General features: G+C 41.6%; 1 protein-coding gene across 3 annotated transcripts in view; it reads left to right on the top strand.

Moving 5' to 3' along the window:
• Positions 1 to 20,886, top strand: part of KCNQ5 (potassium voltage-gated channel subfamily Q member 5) — a 303,880-nt gene that overhangs the window by 270,781 nt on the left and 12,213 nt on the right. For 2 of the 3 annotated variants that reach the window (XM_055713883.1, XM_055713882.1), the window contains 2 exons: positions 4,822 to 5,042; positions 17,979 to 18,087. In XM_055713883.1, coding sequence (XP_055569858.1) covers positions 4,822 to 5,042; positions 17,979 to 18,087 — 330 coding nt within the window. Of the gene's footprint in view, positions 1 to 4,821; positions 5,043 to 7,787; positions 7,800 to 17,978; positions 18,088 to 20,886 lie in introns of all 3 variants that reach the window. The other variant, XM_055713884.1, reaches the window with a different exon arrangement.

The raw sequence follows: 20,886 nt of genomic DNA, 5'->3' as shown, positions 1-20,886 counted from the left end.
AAATAGTTTCTTTTCATCTGGAAACTGTTTTGGAAAAGGAAAAAATACACAAAACCCCTGAACTTGATTTATTTTTTTCTGTTTGATGATTGAACTTTAAGACATTCTATCCCTGAAATTCTTGTTATTACGCATTGAAGGTATGAGATGTAACACTACATTTCTTGGGTTCATGGTCCTAGCATGAGACTGGTGGAGAAGCCTTGAACGTTTGAACTTCAGGTCTGTCCGTACTATCCATTGTATTCACATTTGTTCAGCTTAGCCTAAGTTCAGTGAAGTTGTCTGTAGGCTTGGTAAGAATCAACATCTATTTATTGGAACTGCTGAAAACTGGCATGCATCTTTGCTTGCTGTTGTTTGCCATGGGTAATAATTTTTGGCAGTTTTAGCTTCTTTCTTGACTTGAGATCCAAAGCATTTTCCCTCACCCTCAGGCCCTCCAGTTACTTCTGATTCACTTCAGTTTCTTCCTCTTTCTGCTTCCACCAGCTGGCTCAGTATGAAAAGCTGAAAAACAAATGTTAAGTTGCGACTAGCAGCAAGCAGTAGTGCTGCAGGTCTGAGGCTGAAGCAGAGCAGAAGATAAACCTGACCAGAAATGCAGGAAGGTAGGCAGGGAAATAGGGGAGTGGGATTGGGAAGCAGAGATGCTCCGTTAACTGAGAAGTATAGTAAGATGGTCCACGGAAGACAGACAGACCTGTGAGTACGGGAGAGAAAAGCAAAGTAGGCATTTGTATTTGTAGGCATTTATCAATTAAAACAAAATCTTATCAAGTCTAGTCATGTGGTCCAGCAGAGAAGTGTGCGTTCCCCCTGCAATGAAACTACAGTGACCTCTAGTGTCCCTGAACACCTATTCCTTCGTAAATCAAAGGTGAAAAAGACAAAATTTAAAGAAGAAATAACAACTGGAAAGGCCTTTGCTGTCTAGGGAAGTGAAGGGGTCATGCATGTACTGACAGGAGGAATGAATGAGTGGTAAGATCCCACAACTGCCATTCCAGAAGGCAAACAAATAGAGAAGTCACTTGCTTTTTTTCCGTAGGTGCCAGTTGTAATTGATCTCTACTAAAAGATGCTTCAAAGCTCCAGACTTGTAGATATGAATATATTCTACAACTTGCAACCTCAAGAACAGAGTAGAAATAGGTCCACAAAGATTACTGTTGCCAGGGAAGATTGTAATAGGGAGCAAGTAAGTATATAAACCAACTGGGATAAACTATCAATGACATAACGTACAAGAATTGATGGACAGACACACATCTAAAGGAATGCAGAGATGACTGGAGTCAGCTGTCGTTCTCTCAGATCCTTGTCCTTTAGGTCTGATTCAGGAACTTGTGTAATTTCACTTTCCTGATTCTTTATCATGGCTTTTGCCTTTTGGACCAACATTCAACTTAAAGTTTGGGAGTACTTACAGGAATATGTACATTTCCAGTGGCCATTAACAGGTTTAATTTCCTCATTAATTCAAGGAATTTCCTTTGGATATCATGTAAAAAGAGAAAAGAGGAGAGAGAAAAATATAATAGCCTAGGTCCTGCAAGAGGTGAAGGATTGTTAGCGTGGCACTGGACAGTGCTACTCCAACAAGCACTAAATCAGAATAAAGGGCCCTAAAGGCTTCAGCGGCTACTGATTCAAGTGCAGAATGCCCAAAGGTGCTTGAAAGGGCATAAGATTATCTCCACCTCGTATCTCTAACACCATCTGCCCCTATTGCAACAGAGAATCAAGAGCCAGGAACTATACAGCCTATTAGAAAAGGGATATTTTCCCTGTAGGAAAAAACCTGGTCGGGATGCCCCTGAAATGCTGATTCAGTTACTCCTTCGTGAACTGTTATTTGTCATATATTCACACCATAGAGGAGCCCTATGGCAGCACGCTGCCAAGGACAGCAGCTTTCTTCTCCTGAGCATTAATTCTCCACTACTGAAAGTCATATAATTTATATCTGCGCTGGGTAGGACCCAGTGACTTCAGGAACAGTTCCCACCAGTCTCAGAATAGGGACAGGGATCCAAGAAGTGAAGAACTGCTATAACCAGTGTCTTTGGAGAAACTCTCAAGATGCAAAATAGAGTTTCAAAACCATGCTTCCTTCAGGGGTTGCATTTCTTTTCATGATGCAGCATCCTCGGCATGGACCCTTGGCATGCCATTACATTGCCACTGCTACAAAGCAGATAATTTTTTTTTTAAGTATGAGGTCTGCATTTTAAATTAATATTTTCATTCTCAGTGTTGCACTTTTGAAAACTTTCTCTAGTACAGATGAAGTGTCTACTGTTCCTTTCACCATTGCCTCATTGCTTTGATTTGGAGAACTAAAGATATTCAGGTTAAGTAGCCATTGTGTACCATTCAGCTTTTATAAATTAAATAACCATGTGTACAAATAATTTAAAGGCAGTGATTGCTTTCATTAGTACAAATTAATCAACAGAACACATGTGCTTCTTCATTTTTTATTTTCATTTTTATTTTGGAGTTAATGGGATTATAAAAAATACAATCTATACTGATAGTTTTTATGACTATTTTATCAATTTCCCTTTCATTTTAACTAGTGCCACAGGAAGAGACCTTACCAGAAACTTTTTTACTCTAAGATTTGCTAAAAAAATAAAAGAAGTTGATTTCATGCTTCAATAGCAAATACAATAAGAAGACTTTAAAAAAAGCACAGGGGATACATCCCTAGGAATAATATCTATAAGAAATCCATTTTGATTCTGTTGCTCATTCTGTATAGTATGACTTTGCAATAATGTGGTTAATAACTATTTTACAGCTTATATTTTCATTAGGTTGTACAATGCAAAAGATTCCTGAGCTGAAATGTAATTCAGTCTTTAAATGTAATTTGCATTGAAAATTAAATTTTAGAACTCACTTTTCTTTCAAATAGTAGGTTCTGTGGGTCTTTTATATTGCATATGCAACAGCACACATTACTGCAGGTCTGGGTAATGATTTGCAATGGAAATAGATAACACTTCCAGCACCATGATGTGGGTCTATTTCAACAGTTGCTTACTATGGGTAAGGAAGGAAGGGGATAACATTCAGAAATTACAGTAAAGTTATTCATTCAAGTGATTCAACATGCCATATAGCTATACATTTATCTAATAATCTTTCTATTGATGTGCATATTTTTTTAGCATTCTTGAAAATTATCTTATTATAAGCTTCCCAGCATGTGCTTTGCCTGCTACAAACTGCATCCTTTCTGCTCTCCGTGATGTTTGTATTCAGAATGTTATGCTATGCTATGCATGGACAAAAATATCTGATTATCTCAACATTTCACAGCCACAGAAGTTTATAACTGCTTTCCATTTCATATAATTACACATTAACACTGTATTTTCAGAGGGCAGTAGGTTAAACATCTAAGAACCACATAGTCCATATTGGTTAGCACTAGTTAATTAGCTGCAGAATACATTTCTGTTGAAAACATCTTATGGGCATGCTGAAGTTTAAAGGCAAAGACTTTGAGAGTACTGGAAAGTGTCGTAACTTCAAGTACAATTATAATTTGCAGGTAGACAGTCTTTGCTGTAGGTGTTTTAAAAGCACTCCCAAAGCCTATGCCAGGGCAGTAGGACTGCCAGACCCAGTAACATCCTACCTGGAGCAGCTACTGCATTGCTCCCATTATCTCTAGCCTTGCAAGAACAGGACCACTGATCAAGGTGACCATTGCTTTGTAAAGGCGATTGAACTTAACCTTGTAAATAAAACAAGGTTTCAGGCCTTAGTATCAGACTTCCTTTCTGTTTCCCCTTTGTGCCTTCTGCTACAGGGAGAGACAAACAAAAGCAAAAATGTTAAATAGTGGAAAAACATTGGCAGATAGTCATGGTGACCACAGGATGTCCATCAGATATGTTTGAACATCAAGAAAGGTAATTTAGGCACTGGGAAGTAGAAAATCTGCATATCTCTCTCGTAGCAGACTGGAGGGGAGGGTTATAAGCACAGGAGGGAAAAAAATCAGCCTACAGTTGGCCAACTGTAAGACCACAGGGCCACCATTGATCCTGCAGTCACAGTCATGAGGTTCGCTGGGCTCCTGGACCTGTCCTGAAGCACCAGTCCAATACCACCTGCAGGTAACCAGCTCCCAGCTTCATCTCCAGCAACCACACAGCATATCATAACATTTCTATTAATTGGTCATCACACTGTTTCATGGATGTTTTGTTAATTTTGGTTTCGTCTTGTCCAAGTAAGTGCTGTAACAAGGAATTCTGGATATGAGTGATGACTAACAATGCATATGAAATGTTGGAAGTGCCACATCTTGAAAAAGCATGAGTATACTAACAGTATTTTTGCCTGCTTAAAAAAAAAAACAACCAAATACTACATGGCATGCAGTAATAATAGAATACATTTTGTTCTTGTTTATCCGAAGAAATGGCCAGAAATGCACTGAGCTGGGCAGACTAAGATGGAAATAAACCTATCTAAAATTAAAGGAATAGGAAAAAAAATCATAGAGCTTGATCTATAATAATTGGGTGAAATTTGTTTCTATTTATTTATTTTCATTTCCTTTACAAGGTTATTCTGTACTGTAAGACAGACTGATTGATAATGCCTCTATCAAAAAGCAATTACATGTAATCATCGTCATTCCCAAACTAAATACTTTCAATGAAAATAAAAGTTTGTAAAGAAAAATATTCATACTATTGATAATTTTTAGAGATTATTTTTCATTAACGTACAATAGAAAAAAGAAACTGAGTGAAGGAACTATGAAATAAAATATATTTCTCTCCTTCGCAGTCAAAAGCTAAGTTTTAAGGAGCGGGTGCGGATGGCCAGCCCACGAGGTCAAAGCATAAAGAACAGGCAGTCTTCAGTCGGAGATCGCCGGTCACCAAGTGCCGACATTGCCACCGAGGGCAGCCCAACCAAAGTCCAGAAGAGCTGGAGCTTCAACGACCGAACCCGCTTCAGGCCCTCGCTGCGGCTGAAGAGCTCACAGCCCAAACCTGTGGTCGATGGTAGGAGTTTTTCGTGCATGCTGCTCCCATTCTGCTTATGCTCTTGCACACCTGCACTGTGAATGCAGCCGGTTTTTGGAAAGCCGAAAAAATTGTTGTCTGGGGGCAGAGACACAAGAAAGCTATAGCCCACTTCAAAGAGCGTGCCAAAATGATTTTTTTTTAATAAGAAATCTTGTGTCTCTGGAGCAACTGGTGGAAGAGAGGGTCACTACAGAAAATTGCAGGGGGACTAAACGCATCCCACGGATTTGGCTGCAGCAGTGCTGCCGTCATGGCCCCTCTCCCACCAAAGCTGCTGCCCAAACCTGCTGCCTCGTGCTGGTGGGCCATGCACCATGGCCAAGGCTGCACGGGCTGCACCCTTGCTAGCCGAGCGCACAGCTTGTAAGGCACGGGCCCCCGCAGGCAGAGGAGCTTGCTGAGGAGCTGGGAAGTGCCCTCTTACCCCCAGTGGCGATACAGTCACCTGCCACCAAGAGATATACTACCAGGTGCTTTAAGTTTTACAGGGTTTTATCGGGTTCAGTAAGGCAGGTGGCTTTAGCAAACAAAACTAGCGTTACTGCTCTTATGTGTTGCTTTCTAAAGGGTGTTTTAGACGCAGGAAGGACTCCTAACATGTGAAGAAGTGGACCTTTGGGAAAATGGCTTGCTGATCCCGCAGCAGGCAACAACATAGCCTTTCCCGCAGACTGCCTCCTGTGCTGTCCCTTCTCTGCTCTCCATTCACCAGCTAGGGTCCTCCCTGGCATTAAACTAGCCAGTGTTCAGGCAAAGGTCTTCATCTGCAAAAAAAGCTTGCCAAAACAGAGACAGTGACTCCTCTGCGCGGGGAGCACCGACGCGGGGCAGAGCAGCCCCCGAAGAGGCAGGAGCCGAGAGCACCAGTTGAGCCCGAGCTCTGTAAGGGCCGGGTCCGGCACTGAAAAGTGCACTTGCACAGCTCTGGGGGTACCGCTGCCCCGGTGCATTTGGATTTGGGTTTCTCCATTCATATTTTTGCCAACTTAGGAACATTTTGTTCTTTCTTGTGGGACCCCCAGGTAGAAAATAAGGGAAACAAACCAATCGGCTACAACGGGAGACAGTGACCCTGACTGTATGGGAAAGGTACAACATAAATCAAGTAAACAGATATAATTTTAAACTCTTTCTATGATGGCAATCGTGCATGTTCCATGCAACAGCTGTGGTAAAACTACTTAGACAGAGGTGTGATTTTGGTGTCTGCTTCCTTTTTAAGAGTACATATTATTACAGACATGTAGGTTGCAAAATACCCATTGAACTGAAATGCCCCATCCCTCAGCTGAGGACATCCTACACAACACATCTCTTCAGGAAAAGCCTGGGTAAATAAAGGTTTCCTGAAGGGCAAACAAGACAAGCCAACAGTGTTTGCTAAGGTCATCGTTCCAGGCTAGTCCTCCCCCACAGAGACCTCTCAGTTGCACGAATCCTGAATCTGGCTGTGTTACAGTGAGCTACTGGGGCACACCAGCCACCAGGCTGCTGTCCAGGCTGCTCACCACTCCTCGCCCTGTTCTGGGGCACAGGCCCTGGCTCATGTCCCTTGGCAGCTGCAGCACAGGAGCTGTGTGATGCTGGCCTGGGTCTCACGCTGACATGGAGCTGGAACAAGGCCACTTGCTCTACAATGGGAAGTGAGAAATGCTCTAGGTACCAGTGTGAGGTTGAAGCTACCCTGTCTAAATTTAGGCTCCCTATGTAATCACTTATATAGCATGAGTATCTCCCCAAAACCAGGCCAGAAGTGATTTCATAGGTTAAACCCCCGTAACTCATACTGTGCCTGGAAGTGACCTAAGAAGAGAGTAATTTGTTGAGCACACTCCCGGGGTATCAGCGGCTCACTTCTCTCCAGCCCTGAAGCCTGCACCTCACTCAAGCATCCGTTTAGTTTTTCATCAGCCCATTTGTCACAGACACATTTCCTCAGCATGTCCTCTGTTTTGTCCTGTGCGTGTTGTCATTAATAGCAATGACCTGCATGAGAAGATCGTGTTCCCTCTTATGTCTCCCTTTCACAGAAAAGGTGGCATAAACGGCACCTTGGGTATATCTGTAGGTAAGAGATAACAACAACAGAGTTTATTGCTGTCTGTAAACTCTTAAAGATCTTCCCACTCCTCAGGGCGAGCACAGCCTGTTTCCTGGTCAGTGGTTTCCAGGTACTAGTCCACCCTTATGAACTGGGGCCAACAGATACGACCAATTTCTCATCCATGGCAGAAGGAACAGCTTCCATTGTCTCCAGCTTTTAGGCAAATGCCAAGTTTCCACTCTGGGACCTCATCCAACTACTTCTAGGACTGGTGTCATCAGAGAGTTGTCAGCTGCGCTCACTGCTGAGAGGCAGCTCCCTGCTGCCTTCCCCAGCCCGTTGCAGGGAAAGTCAGGCCCCACCAACCTTGATGTTTTTCTCTCTGTGTGTGTTACCAGTTTCATAGTTCGATAGGCTTTCTGAGTTCAATAGCTCAATGAAAGGGATCTGGAGGTGATGTACTTGTGTTAGAACATCTTGCGGTTTTTCACTGGATTAAAATACAGTGTTTGCAGCATTTCATTAATTCCTCTCTGTTGTCAGGTCCTCCTGTTTCCTCTTCAGATGTTCTCTGGCCAAGGGATTTATTATTTTGGTGGGCTGATCTTCAAGCCAAACCAGAAGCCACCCCTTTCAAGATGAAAGTCTGGACACAAAACAATATGTCCCTTGAACAGCCAGTCCTTCTGGTGCTTCTTACACCTCTAGCATGTTTGGGGGGAGCAGAAATGACACTTGCAATAGGCCTTTTGGACAGTGACAACGTAGTACTGGGTACCTAGTCCAGTGTCAAAACTTTACATCAGTGATCTAATAAAAAAATAATTAAATTCTCACTATGAACTTCCCCTTCCAAAAGAGAAGACACTCAGATATTTGCTTGATTTCTTTTTCACTGTATGAGATCTGGGCTTGTAAATGATCAAAGAGCATTAGCACTAGCATTAGTGTTAGCACATGCAGAGGAGGAACTACCTCGCTATGAAGGTGAGGCGCACTGAACTCTGTGTAAACATAAAGCAAAGAAGCAAATATATGAGTAGAGGGTTCAGAAAGGAAGAGAAATTGTTAGCATATGAGGATGATCTAAGACAGATAGACAGTCAACACAGTGACTTTGTAGGGCTGATTGAGTTCTAATAAAGGACACGGTTGCAATCTGGGCCAAAACCATCAGAGACTGCTGGAAAAACTAAACATCAGCAATTAGAAACTGGCCTGTAAAGGGAGGTTTCTAATCCAAACAGGAGCTTATGGAGGCAGCTAAGAGGCTAACATGATTGAAAACGTAGTAGCCTTCCTCTTAGGCTACCCAGTAACAAAAGCTTTACTAACACTTCCCCACTGGATATTAAAACCACAGGAGAGTTTCTTGGCAGCAAGGAAAACACTTAAGCTGGCCACAGGTATCTCCCAAAAGGATATTGGCATAGCAGCCTTAGAACAGTATGACTAAAACTGTTGCACAAATGGCTTTATTTATGGGTAGCAACAGTCCTGTGAAACTGCCTATAAACCATTTATTGCTATTGCCAAAATGGGCCTGGCAACAACAGCAATTATTTCAGCTACATATGTGCATTCACAAATGGAATCCAAACCTGAGAGAGCTTTGATGGCTGGAGAGGTCTTTGGTGGCATGGCTGCAGATGCTCTCCGGAGCATTTAACAGCAGCGCAGGAGGGTGAAATTGAAAACAAAGACTTACATAATCTGATTTTAAATATATGCCCAGACTCTGGTGACATGTGGCTCACAACTGCCAGAACTCTTGTTGAAGTGGAGATCCTGTGCAAATTAACGGAGGTGCCAGGACGCTGTATTTCAAATCCCAGTTATCAGTCTAAAAGGGAATTCTCAGGACCAAGCAGATCAAAGGGAAATCTCCACCAATCAAGAATTGTAAATACCAAAGCTTTACAAAGCACACAGAAGGACAGAAGAATCCTACAGGGCTGTGCAAGAGCCTCCCCTGAAGGAATGCCATGTCACATGGGTGAAGGTGCTGCCTGACCTTGGAGCCGCACACAGCCACCCACGCACCACAAAATGAGCCAGGAGACCTCTGGCCCCAGGGTCTTCTCATGCAGTACGGCTTGTGTCCCTGCACCAAAACCAGGGAAAACACAGCCAAACTGCCCATGGGGAACAGCCCCCAGCGCATGAGAATACCCACTGGCAGGGACCAAACTCGTGCCAGGGTCTGTGCAAGTGGTTAAATAGTACAGGTGATCTCATGCCATTACCTAAGACACCGTGCCCGTGCCTCGTTGTATGTAGGTAGCATAGATCCAGCCACAGAGTCTCACCTCACAAAATCTCTCCCGTGAAGGCACTGGCGTTCCTGCCCTGTTTTTTTTCTGCTTGCCTCGATTTCTGAGGAACAGAAGCTTTTCTGCTTAATGAAGTGATACGGTGTTGTGGATGCAGTTCTCAGTGAGGGACAAAAATGCGCTATCATTTTTTTTTCTACCATCCCATGCTTCTAAGCCTCTAAATGAGTTATAGTGCCTTTACTGTAACTTAGAGACTGTGTGGCTTTTTGAATAAAACATCAGAAGCATGCAGCACTGGAGATATTACAAACTTATTTCACTTGATTAATTAGCAAGAAATCCCTAAGGATATATTTGATTTCTTGCACCATCCCTGAACATTACACGCTCACACGACCTCTAGCCTTTCATTCCCTACAGAGTACTTGCACAAGATCCTCAGGGTAGAGTATATTATAAAAGCCATGGAAAGAATGCAATTGTGCATTTCAGCCCCCATGTCCTCAGATACTACCGTGTGATTTATGTATTGCAAAATTGACAGATTTTCCTTTCAGTAGCACAAACATCTTGACCTTGTATAAGGTTCACTTGATGTGGCAAAGGCCCTTAGTTTGGTTGCTTTTACATCTTGGTTAGCTTAAATTTGCTGATTCAAAATGAAGCTGTAAGATGTCAAAACAAAGCTGCTCAATTTGTATAAACCCCAGATGATGGGACTAAATGACATTTTATTAGCAATATATCAATTTGTGCTAGACAGGAGATTTATTTTCTTGTGATTGTTTAACTTGATGATAGAGCTCTCATTTATTACCATTGTCACTGTAATTAATTAGGAAGATCTGGCATTCTGATCTAAGCTCTGAGTCACTTCATCATTTTGTGTAAGTAAGTACAGGCCGTTGGTTTTAAGGCACTATTTTAGTTTATTCCAACCAAGGTCCTGACCATATGGGTCCATAATTTAGTCTCTCTCTTTATGATACATCTCGAGGAACTTGCTGTGCACCGTTGCTCGCTGGACTAAGTGCTTACTTGGTGGTCACAGGTGAATGATCAGCAAGCTCAGCTCCATGAGGGACAGCCGCAGACCACCACACAGATGGATGATTTGCATGGATTTCAGAAAACCTCATCTGCAGTGAAGAATAAACGAATGAGTTAAGCAGTAGTTTCGGGAGCACGCTCATAAAGCTTCCCAACCACCACGTAACACACTGGCACCAAATCTGAAACATTTGAGGAACGTTTTCACTGGGGAAACCCTTCATGGCTTTTTAAAATACAGAACGCTCCTGTGGCTATCTGAATCTAAAGCTGCCATCCTCCTCTCTCCCTTTGCCCACAGCTACCACCTCCTTCAAACAACAGGACCTAGCAATCTCCCAGGGCACAGGACGTCTGTAAACCTCATGGAATATCAGACATCATGTCAACTGACGTGTGCTACCAGGTCTTGCAGGGAGACGGTCAATTAGATGTGACATTTAGCTTGTTCATCCACAGTTCTAGATCTTATCCTATATATCTGCAATTTCTTTTACAGGTTTAACTTCTTGTGTGTGGCGTAGATAAAATAACAGATGTGTATCTAAAAATACATGAAAAACACACATTTAGAGTCACCTAGTATTTTTCTTTCTTACTGTTCTCACATGGCCATCTGAACTTGCTGGCTAATATGCTGCTATTTATAATAACATCAGCCATTTTAACTGCACAATTATTGTGCATATAATGAATTGTTTTTAGAAAGTCTCCTGGTCTTCCAGATCATCACTGAAAATGAAGAGGACTCCTTTTTAATTAAATAGTGGGAGCTGTTCCATGAAATCTTGCCAGTGTAGAAATTTTTTGTGAAGTTAAATAATAACTAAAGATAATGGAGAGTTGTTAGAAGGGAATGCTAGAATTTTAGATATTTGGAACTTGCCTGCATTATATGATAAGGTTTCTGTTATAGATTTTTCTATATATTTCGTGTTATAGATTAGGTTTCTGACCTTAAAAAATTGCACTTCCAAAGAAAGGAGACTAGATAATTATACCAAGAATATGTAAAAATCTTTCTATCAATCCTGTCATCCATTTTGGCCAAATTTGAGCTTTTCACATATGAAATGTTGTTGGGGATATTCTTTATGATATTCTGCTTCATATGGCACTGCAGATACCAAATTCCAGTTCTGATGTCCTCTTCCCTTCCCCATCTGGGAAGTTTTGCCTTTCTCAGGAGGAAGATGGCAGGGAAGGGAACAGCACTCCTGCACTCCTCGCAGGCGCTGCCTGCCGGGTGGGGGCTCAGAAGGGAAAGGAGCTCCTGCAAGCTCATGCAGAAGTGCTCCTCCTTCCAGGAGACACCAGTTTCCTTCCTCTCATGAGAAACTGCTTTCCAGCATGGAAGTGGCAACCATTTCATAAAAACTCCCTGTAAGCCACTTTTTCAAATGTTGTCGTCCTTATTCCCCGTTTCCTAATTTTGCCACATGGATACTGCTGGGTACTCCCAGGGATTTTTGTGTCATTTGCTAGAACAAGTATTAAGCATCTAACCTGAAGAGCACGTTCATGGAAACTTACTTGTCCTGCCTTCTTCCTTCTTTCATGATGACAAGAAAGCCTTTTGTTTTTCTCAGGCATCAAAGAAATAAATACACGATTCACTCCCTTGGGCTTCCTTTTTCTGGCCTCTGCTCTGGAAAGCATGTAAACATGGGCTGCAGCCTTTCCCTCTTTGGGGGTGCTTTGGGCGTTCTTATCATTAAGTGTGTGATTAAGTTCCATCCCAATTAGTGTTGCTTTTTTCAGATGACTTTTCCTATGGAGCCTAGCAAGCAATCACAGTAAAATGATTTATGTGAACTCTTCACTGAAAGACTCAGCTTGTTTATGTTTTAAAGCAAAGGAAAATTTGAAAGAAAGTCACTTCTAGGAGTAGTGGATTTGTATTCACGATTCAACAAACAGGAAAATGACAGCTTGTGAAGAGGCGAGAAGTTTCATGAAACAAATTTAAACAAAGGCACTAGGCTGGGGTACATTTTATTTTGATAAAGGGAAATTGCATTAATTGTATGAACCATGAAGATGTTTGTACTTAGAATAAGTTTTGAGGGGGAAAATGTAACTGAGATTTTGTGAAACACTCTGTGCATTATGACATTTGTGGAATACTATAAAATATGTACAGGGCACCTCCATTTTTTAGAGAATATAGGCTAAATCTCTAGCTCCCCACAGCAAATGCTCAGGGTGAAGAAAGTTACTTCAAAGGCAGCGTAAAGCTGCGCGAAATGCACCTACCTCGTAGGCACCCTAGGCACTACCTAGAGCAGCGTAACAGAGGCTCTACGTTACTTGCAAAAGGGGCTGAAAGAATAGCGTAATGGGAGTATGAAGGTGGCAGCATTGCTTCTTGAACAAGAGCAGTCATCCGAGCTCAGCAGCCGTTTAAGAGTAAGGCAGTTTGGAGCCTAACGCTAAAGCAGCTGCCTGGGCACCCCTGCCGCAGCAGAGCTCTGTGTTGGCACCTCCCGCAGGGACAGCCTGCCCTCCAAAAGTTTTGAATTTATGTCTTAACTTTACTTGCCCAGAAGTCAGATGCACTGAATTCTTCACTCGTTTTCTTTCTGACCACTTACACAGAAAATGAGTTTGGAGATGAGCGTGTCACGTTGGGGCACCCTGCACTCCTGCCCTGGGCAGCCAGAGCAACTCTGCGCTTGGAGCAGGCTACGGAGCTGCATTATGAAGTGCTTGGACTTCAGTTCCCAAGTTGAACTCTGGATTTTGAATGATGGCTATACACTATGGCTTGATGTAACTCCACACCATCAGGCCACCGTCCATTTCTTACCTTGAGTCGTGCATTACTATGAAAATCAATCAGACTTTTTTCCCGAATCAGTGCTTTTTTAACCAAGTTGACAAAACACTGTGCTGTAACATCTACAGTTTAACTTATTACATTAAGAGTCATATTCAGACTGGTAACTTCAGGCACCTATTTAGGTTTTGTCACGTCTAAAAGGTGGGGACTCAGCCTCAGCAGAACAATTTAGATCACCCACATGAACAGCCCTAACTACTTCCTACACAGTCAGAGTAAGACCTAAGTGCTTCCAAAGGCTTCCAAAAAGCAAGTCAAAAGGTCTGTGTTGGGATCACCATACCAATCGCTACGTTAGGAGCACTTCCACAGGACTATTCGTGGTGTCGGCACATGAGCTTCTTAATCTGAATTGTTGTTGCTAGCGTATGGCAGTTCCCAGAAAACAAATTGGAGTACAAAATCTTTTTGATTCTGTTAAACAGGAACACAATTACTTGAGCGTTACTGACATTGAAAGCATGAAGCTATGAGGGTGATCAGAGCAGTGTCACAGTTTTCCCAATGCCAAAGCATGTTATTAAACAACAGAAAACACTTCTGAGAAAGGACACATGTTATTTACAGAAATATAAATCAAGCCTTGTGCGTAACTTCTGCACAGAGCCATATGAAATGCAGCTTCAAACTTGTAACTTTTTTGTTGGTGATGCAGTGTTTCAGAACAGTGTAATTTTTTCCCGTTCATTTGGGGTGATCATAAATGACTGAAGTTTGCATGAAGAGTACGTAAATACTGTGACAAATGGGGAAATATCAAGATTATTTTAATGACTTGTGCATGCCTTTTTTATTTCTTGTTAAGTGCTGATCTGATGTGTGAGTAAATCAAAGACTGCTCTTCAGGAAGAAATTGGAAGAAATCAAATAGCGGCAAAGACAAGATGTAGCCCAAAGTAAATAATGTCAAAGATTCTAAGACAACAGTAGGTGCCGCAGCAGTTGTGAAATAAACATTTTACAGATAAAAATCAGAGGTTGTAGAGAGGTGAGTGACAGTCTTTTCTCCCAGGTAACAAGCAATCGGACAAGAGGAAACAGCCTCAAGTTGCACCAAGGGAGGTTTAGATTGGGAATTAGGAGAAAATTCTTCATCGAAAGGGCTGCAGATTAGATATTAGGGAAAATTCTCCCTGAAAGGGCTGACAAGCATTGGAACAGGCTGCCCAGGGAAGTGGTTGAGTCACCATCCCTGGACGTATTTAAAAGACGTGTAAATGTGGTGCTCAGGGACATGGTTTAGTGGCGGACTTGGCAGTGCTGGGTTAACGATTCGACCTGCTGATCTTAAAAGTTTTTTCCAACCTAAACAACTCTATGATTTTATGATTCTAAAATACATCCTGAATTGTAAAGATGCTGGTATTAGAAAAGGGGAATTGTTCCTGGATTGTCAGACTGCCTGACACCCCTTCTTAGGGAGATTTGCAGGAGTATGTCTAAATCGGTATTAAAAACCACTTTGGCCATCGTTGAGACCGGATTTGTGACCTGCCCAAGCAACAGACTTGAAAGGCCTGTTTAGCTGGTGGTAGAGGCTCCTGGAGAGAAAGAACAACCCGTGCTAACCCTAGGAAGGCCTAGCAGAGCGGCCAAGTTCATGCAGAGCAGCTGCTGCCTAAGGTTCCTTGTGGAGCCCACTTGGACCGTGCACAGCCACCTCAGCAGAGCAGGAGACATGGACAAAGGGTACGGGGAAGGACGAAGCAGATGTGTGCAGAGCTAAGCATCAGCTAGCACCAGGGGGTCTAGCTGCCCCGTTAGTGATGGGGAGGGCTCCCTCTGGGAACAGGCAGGAGCTGGGAGTGAGGCTTGCCAGGGGCCATGGCTTAGCCCTGCCTGGGAACTGGCCCGGGTTTTAACATGCTGGAGCTGCCAGAGCAGCCAAACTGACCCCAACACAGCCCCGACCTCAAGGATAAACTCGAGAGGGACGGAAGCGGTACAAGTACATCTCACCTCGTAACTATGTCGTACACAACATGAGCTTCCACTGGAAAGACTCATCAGAATGTGAACTTTGATTTCAGTGTGGATTTTTTTTTCCAAATTGTTACTCTGCATCTCCCAAACTTTTTCCCAAGTCGGCTCAGTATTCTAAAGAAACAGGAATGTTTCCCATATGAATCAAACAAGGTTTCTGGCTTTTCACAAGTTTTATTGAGATGTGGTACCGAGTGCCTGCCATAAAGAAGGAAATTCATGTCAGTAGGAATATTAGAAAGGAAAAAAAGAAAGTGATCTATTAGGAGCGGTAGCTCTTCTTAAAGCTGGTTTAAATTTAGAAGAATTTTTCAGCATCTGTCTAAAGATTTTGCTGATCTTTTTATCCACATGTGAGCAACATGGAATACCACAATTGTATCACACTGTTCTCAAAACAGTTCTGCAAAGATATACTGTGCTAAGGAAGCCTTTTTATTAGTGACACTGTACTTGGCAAAGGACCCAGGACCGTATCAGTGAGACAACCATTCAGAAACATGTTTATTTTAAACTTTCAAGTTGGAGTCTCTTGTTTCACTGGGTTGTAGCTCTTGTGCCCTCAGCAGAATTATTCCTAATTTACACTGGCATAACTGAGTAGATTCAAACCTTAGAGAGCCACTGGAAATACCAGCAGCATAAAAAGCTTTGGGTTTAGTATGGCATTTAGAAATGAGCTGGGAGATTTCAGCACTGGGAGAAGTAACTGGCGAGGCTGATCAGGGATGACACCTGGAAAGTTAGTGTTGTGGAATACTTAGCACTTTTTTTTTTTTTTTTTGGGGGGGGGGGGTGGGGAGGGGCGTAGGTAATGTATATACCATCAAACTAATAACATAGTTTACTTCAGCTAATTGCATTTCTGGGCAGGCATCCAAATGTTAGTTAGGCAAGAGAGATGGAGAGAAATATGTATTTCACCAGTAAGATAAGCCAAGTCATGAAAGCTCATGAAAGAGTGTGAGAAAAAAGCGCTTTTGTCATCACTGTAGGCATGACTTACAGTAATAACATGGAAGAGGAAATTTCAGTTTTGTATAAAAAATTCACTTTTACAGTATAAAACTTCTTTTTTAAGGTTGCATTTATTATTTCATATGTACTTAAATATTATTAACTTGGCTATAAACCATCTTTCTTCCTGTATGAAGCTGATCTGTCAAAGATAAAATCTCCTGCTCTTCAAAGCTACAGCAGATGTTCCTCATGAGTGTACCAGTTCAGCAGTAGTCAAAAAAGAAACTATATTCTCGAGGGTAATGAAGTAGCCAGAGTCATCAAAATAAATTATTATGGACAAATATCAACTCTGTGAAGACAACAATGCAGGAATACCAGTTCCTGAAGATGCAGCCTTGTAAAATGCTGTTTATGCCAAGATAGAATTCCTATTAGATGTAAAAGGTACCATGAAATTTCCAGGCACTTCTGACGGGCAAAGAATATTTTTCATCTTTAATATACTGTCTTTCTGAAAAAGGATCTTGCAAAAAATGTCCTTAAATCATTTGTGTCTGATTGCGCTTCAAATCTGCTTATAATAGGAGCCTCTGAAATGGTTTGCTTGCAGTGTTTCTGGATGACTAAGCCTGTTTTAAATAACAGCATGAATGTAGGCAGGAACATAGGGCTGGGAAGAAATCTCCATTACTGAGAGTTACTGAATCCCACCCTTTTTTCTCTATTTCATGTCACTCTTCTGTTTCACACTCTCTTCCTCATGAAGCAGAGACACTTGAATGTTGAAATACACGAACCTTGGATGAAATTCTTCACCTAGTAGGCATCTGGACTTTATGCAGTTGAAGAAAGATGGTTTAGGAGGAAAAAACACCTACCTTCAAGAGTTTTCCTGTACTTCATGTGCCTTCAAGACATATATGATGTACAGGCATCCACTGACTCTGCTCTCCTTGCTTTGTTCCCATTCCAGCACATTTTAAGTTTGTAAACCTTCTTGGTCATGCATCAGTCCCCGTTTTCTTTGTGCATTGAGGTACACTGCGCACTCCTGAGTTTTCTAGCTAATTCTCAAATGGTAACTCTGCAGAGGTGGTGTTAGGAAAGGGTAGAGGATCTATTTTTTTCAGGCAAATAAATACAGTAACTTGGCTTAAGCTCCTGTTGCAAAGGAAAACTGCAGTATCTACATGGCTCTGAGGTTTAAAATGGCAGTTGATCCATGATGGATGTCATCCTCTGTTTATTGCTGGTAAAAAGGTACTTTGTTTATCTTCACCTGTAATAAAGCATTGGATCATTCCACAGCCTCCTCATTAAATGAAATGGATCTTCTCCTTTGTCTTCAGTGTCAGGCTGATCCATAGTGGTAAAAAAAAAGAATATAACTTCAGCATCTTTTGATTCTGCCATTACATCTGTTAGCTCACTACTTTCCTTTTAAGACAGAGAATGTGATGAAAAACAGTGAGACATGAGGAACAGACATACTGGTACTCAACTATTAATTTGTTTGAAAAATAACAGGACCTTTTTCCTTTCTAACTTTTACTATTTACACTGGGGATTACCCAGGCCTTTTATGACACAAGCATAGACACACACAAGTGCATGATAGAGTTCATAAACTGATGAAGCTCTGTCTCATTTGATTTATAGTCCTTATTTTTCCAAACCATTGTGCAGGCCGTTAGAAAACACTAAGGAAGAGATTTTTAAATGCTGCTTGTTTAGTCTGCTCTTGTATTTTGCAGCTGACACCAGTCTTGGAACAGATGATGTTTATGATGATAAAGGGTGCCAGTGTGATGTGTCAGTAGAAGATCTCACCCCTGCTCTTAAAACTGTCATCAGAGCAATCAGGTGAGTAAAAAATACTGAGTGTATAAATATTTGAGATTTCTTTAATTAAGATTCTAATTAACTGCATGTCAATTAATAAAATGGTAGTTGAACTTATTACATGGCTATATTTGTTACATAACTAATGCTAATGTAATTTATTTATGATTCCTTTCCATCAGTATTTTAGTTAAGTTAAAAGTAAAAATGTTTTACCTGTTCTGTTATTGGTTTCTCAATGTCTAAAAATGTTACATAATTTGACTCAGAAAAGAGAGAGCATCATGAATGCTGCTTTCCACTATATTTCCTGTAATCAAAAATACTGTAATCCAGTTTGATGTAGTTTTACTGAATGTGTATAGTCTTGCCTGGAAAAGTTATTTCCTTTCTAAGTTTAGGGTTTTATTGTACTTCCATATTCCTGAAACTGTCTGTCATATGGCTTTTTACTGCAGCTTTCTTCTGGTAACAGCAGAATAATGACAGTCATTCAATTGTGCAAAGCCTTGCCTACCACTATCCGTTGAACTAAATATAACCCAAATAATTTCAAACTAATAGTCTCATTCTTTTCCAAGAAAGTATCAAACTCCATCAAAACTTATAGAATTACCTATTTTGAAAGCTTAAACTTCGCATTCATCCTACTGAGACTGTCAGGGCTCTTCACCGTCCTGAATTTCATTTTTAAGTGCAAATCCTGACAGGCAGGATCCCCACCATAACGGGTCCACCGGCAAGCAAGGAGAGGCCACGCATTACGTCTCTGCTGAAGCAAACCCGAGGTTATTGCTGCGGGTCACCCCACTGGCTCTGCATCACAGTCACATCAGTGCCCCCTGTCCTTCTTGCAGGCAGGAGCCACAGGGACTTTCTACAAAACCCTATGGCAAGATGATGTTTTCCTGCAGGGAGACTCTTGCCTGAGTTTTCTCAGCACTATGGGAAGAAAGGGCTCAAGCTCTTCATCAAATAATTTTGTACAGTGATAACCTATGGGCTACTTGTATTTCATTCCCCTTTTTCCACCGATTGCCAATGCGGACAGATGGCGAGTAAGCCTGTTTCTAATACCTTTCTACTAGTGCAGACAGCTTGACAGATCACTTGCAGATTTCTGTTCAACCATTTTTCCAACCAGCCTGGAAATGACCTCACAGGACATGTCAGATACCAGGTCTGTGTCCACAGCTACTGCAACTGGCAACTCAGATGTCACCGCCAAGAACCCCCTCTTGCCAGCAATGTTTCAGCAGGTGACAGAAATCTTTCTACACAGCGGACACCCACCTAAAAGGCAGGCCTGTTCCTTCAAATGGAAAATGCTCAAATTAGGAACAATCAGCATAGTCTGTTGGCTCTGGTGCCAGAGATCCTTGTCTGTGATGTTCCGTTTTAAACAGACTGGCTGGAAAAGTGCACCTTGCCACTGCACTGGCAAGTGGTATCAATGGTCATCTCATTCTTAATACTGTCCAAATTCCTTAAGATCATCTTGACATTTTAATACTAAATTAATGGAGCTTGTTTTCAAAGGCATCACTGGGTTGTTCAATGCATCACCTGCATCTTTGCTTGGTTCTCTTGGTAATTACCAGCTCAAATGGAAAGTAACCAAATGTGAAGGACGTGGTTAGCAAACTTCTACAGCGCCATCCACAGAAATGTTCTAATCAGAACAGCAAAGCTGCAACAGTTCGATGTTTCAGACATGCACTATTTAACTGATGAGTCAACTTTTTAGATTACCTCCAACTTTTTCTCTGCACACTTGGCTTACCAAAAACCAACTCATTTCACCACTGAGGTTGAGAATAAGAATCTCCACTTGCTATCAGTTAGCCATGCATCTCTCCCATGTCTCCTTGCAAATATTAATGTTTCACTAGATTACAAACGGCACATAAATCTTGCTTCAGAAACACCTTCGTCTGAGATCTGTAAAGCAGTAATATGCCATGTTAAATGCTATACCTTCATCTCTCAAAATCAAGAGACTGATAATTCAGTTCATCGGGTAGCTGATACTCCTCTTTCTGATTATTCAGAGTATCTGTTACCTGACTACACCGGGATCTATGCAAACATCTGAAGAAGGATCTGAGACACTATATAGTAACTGTAGAATTTCAAGATGATAACATCTGCCTATATGGAAACTTTGTGCCTCATTTTGAAGTTTGTTTTTAGCAACAGCTTTGAATTACAGGGGGAATGGGGGAGGGTGGAGGTTGTTTTTCCTTTCATGCTGGTATACAGGAGCAGATGAAGACAGAAGGTACTTGCATAGCTTCATGAGATACTATGAAAAGACCCCAAATATAAGCACACATGGTTTAATCCATTCTGGCTATATCACCTTGAAAAACTGCAATAAGGGAGAGTAATTATTTTTTTCCTGCTTAGAGCTGGGTACGATTTGATTTACAGGGATACAAATGGTCCTTTTGTTTGGAGGAAAAAGTGGAATTAGCAAAATTAATTCATGCCTGTGGGTTTACAGAGGTAGGGCCTCTCTCAGTTTTGGAATCAGAAAGAACTGGGGATGTGTTTGGGAAAGGAGCCTAGAATGTGCTGGTTACTCTCAGGTTGGACAGCCTTGAAATAGCAAAGACAAAGATTGGTTTATTTATAATCTTTCGTTTTGGAAACTTCAAAGTGTACTGCTTCAGTTTTGACCTTGCTTACTTACATCTTTCCCAGGACTACTTTATTCTTCAAAACAACTTTTTGATTTTAAACAAACAAAACCCCAAACTTTCATTTTGAAATGGTTAAAAGAGGAGATGGAGAAAATAGTCTTTTCCTGGAAAAGTT

This window comes from Falco cherrug, chromosome 6 (genome assembly GCF_023634085.1).
Source record: "Falco cherrug isolate bFalChe1 chromosome 6, bFalChe1.pri, whole genome shotgun sequence".
Taxonomy (NCBI): Eukaryota; Metazoa; Chordata; class Aves; order Falconiformes; family Falconidae; genus Falco; species Falco cherrug.
The sequence above is the reverse complement of the archived record's forward strand: the minus strand, read 5'-3'. Positions and strand labels throughout refer to the sequence as shown.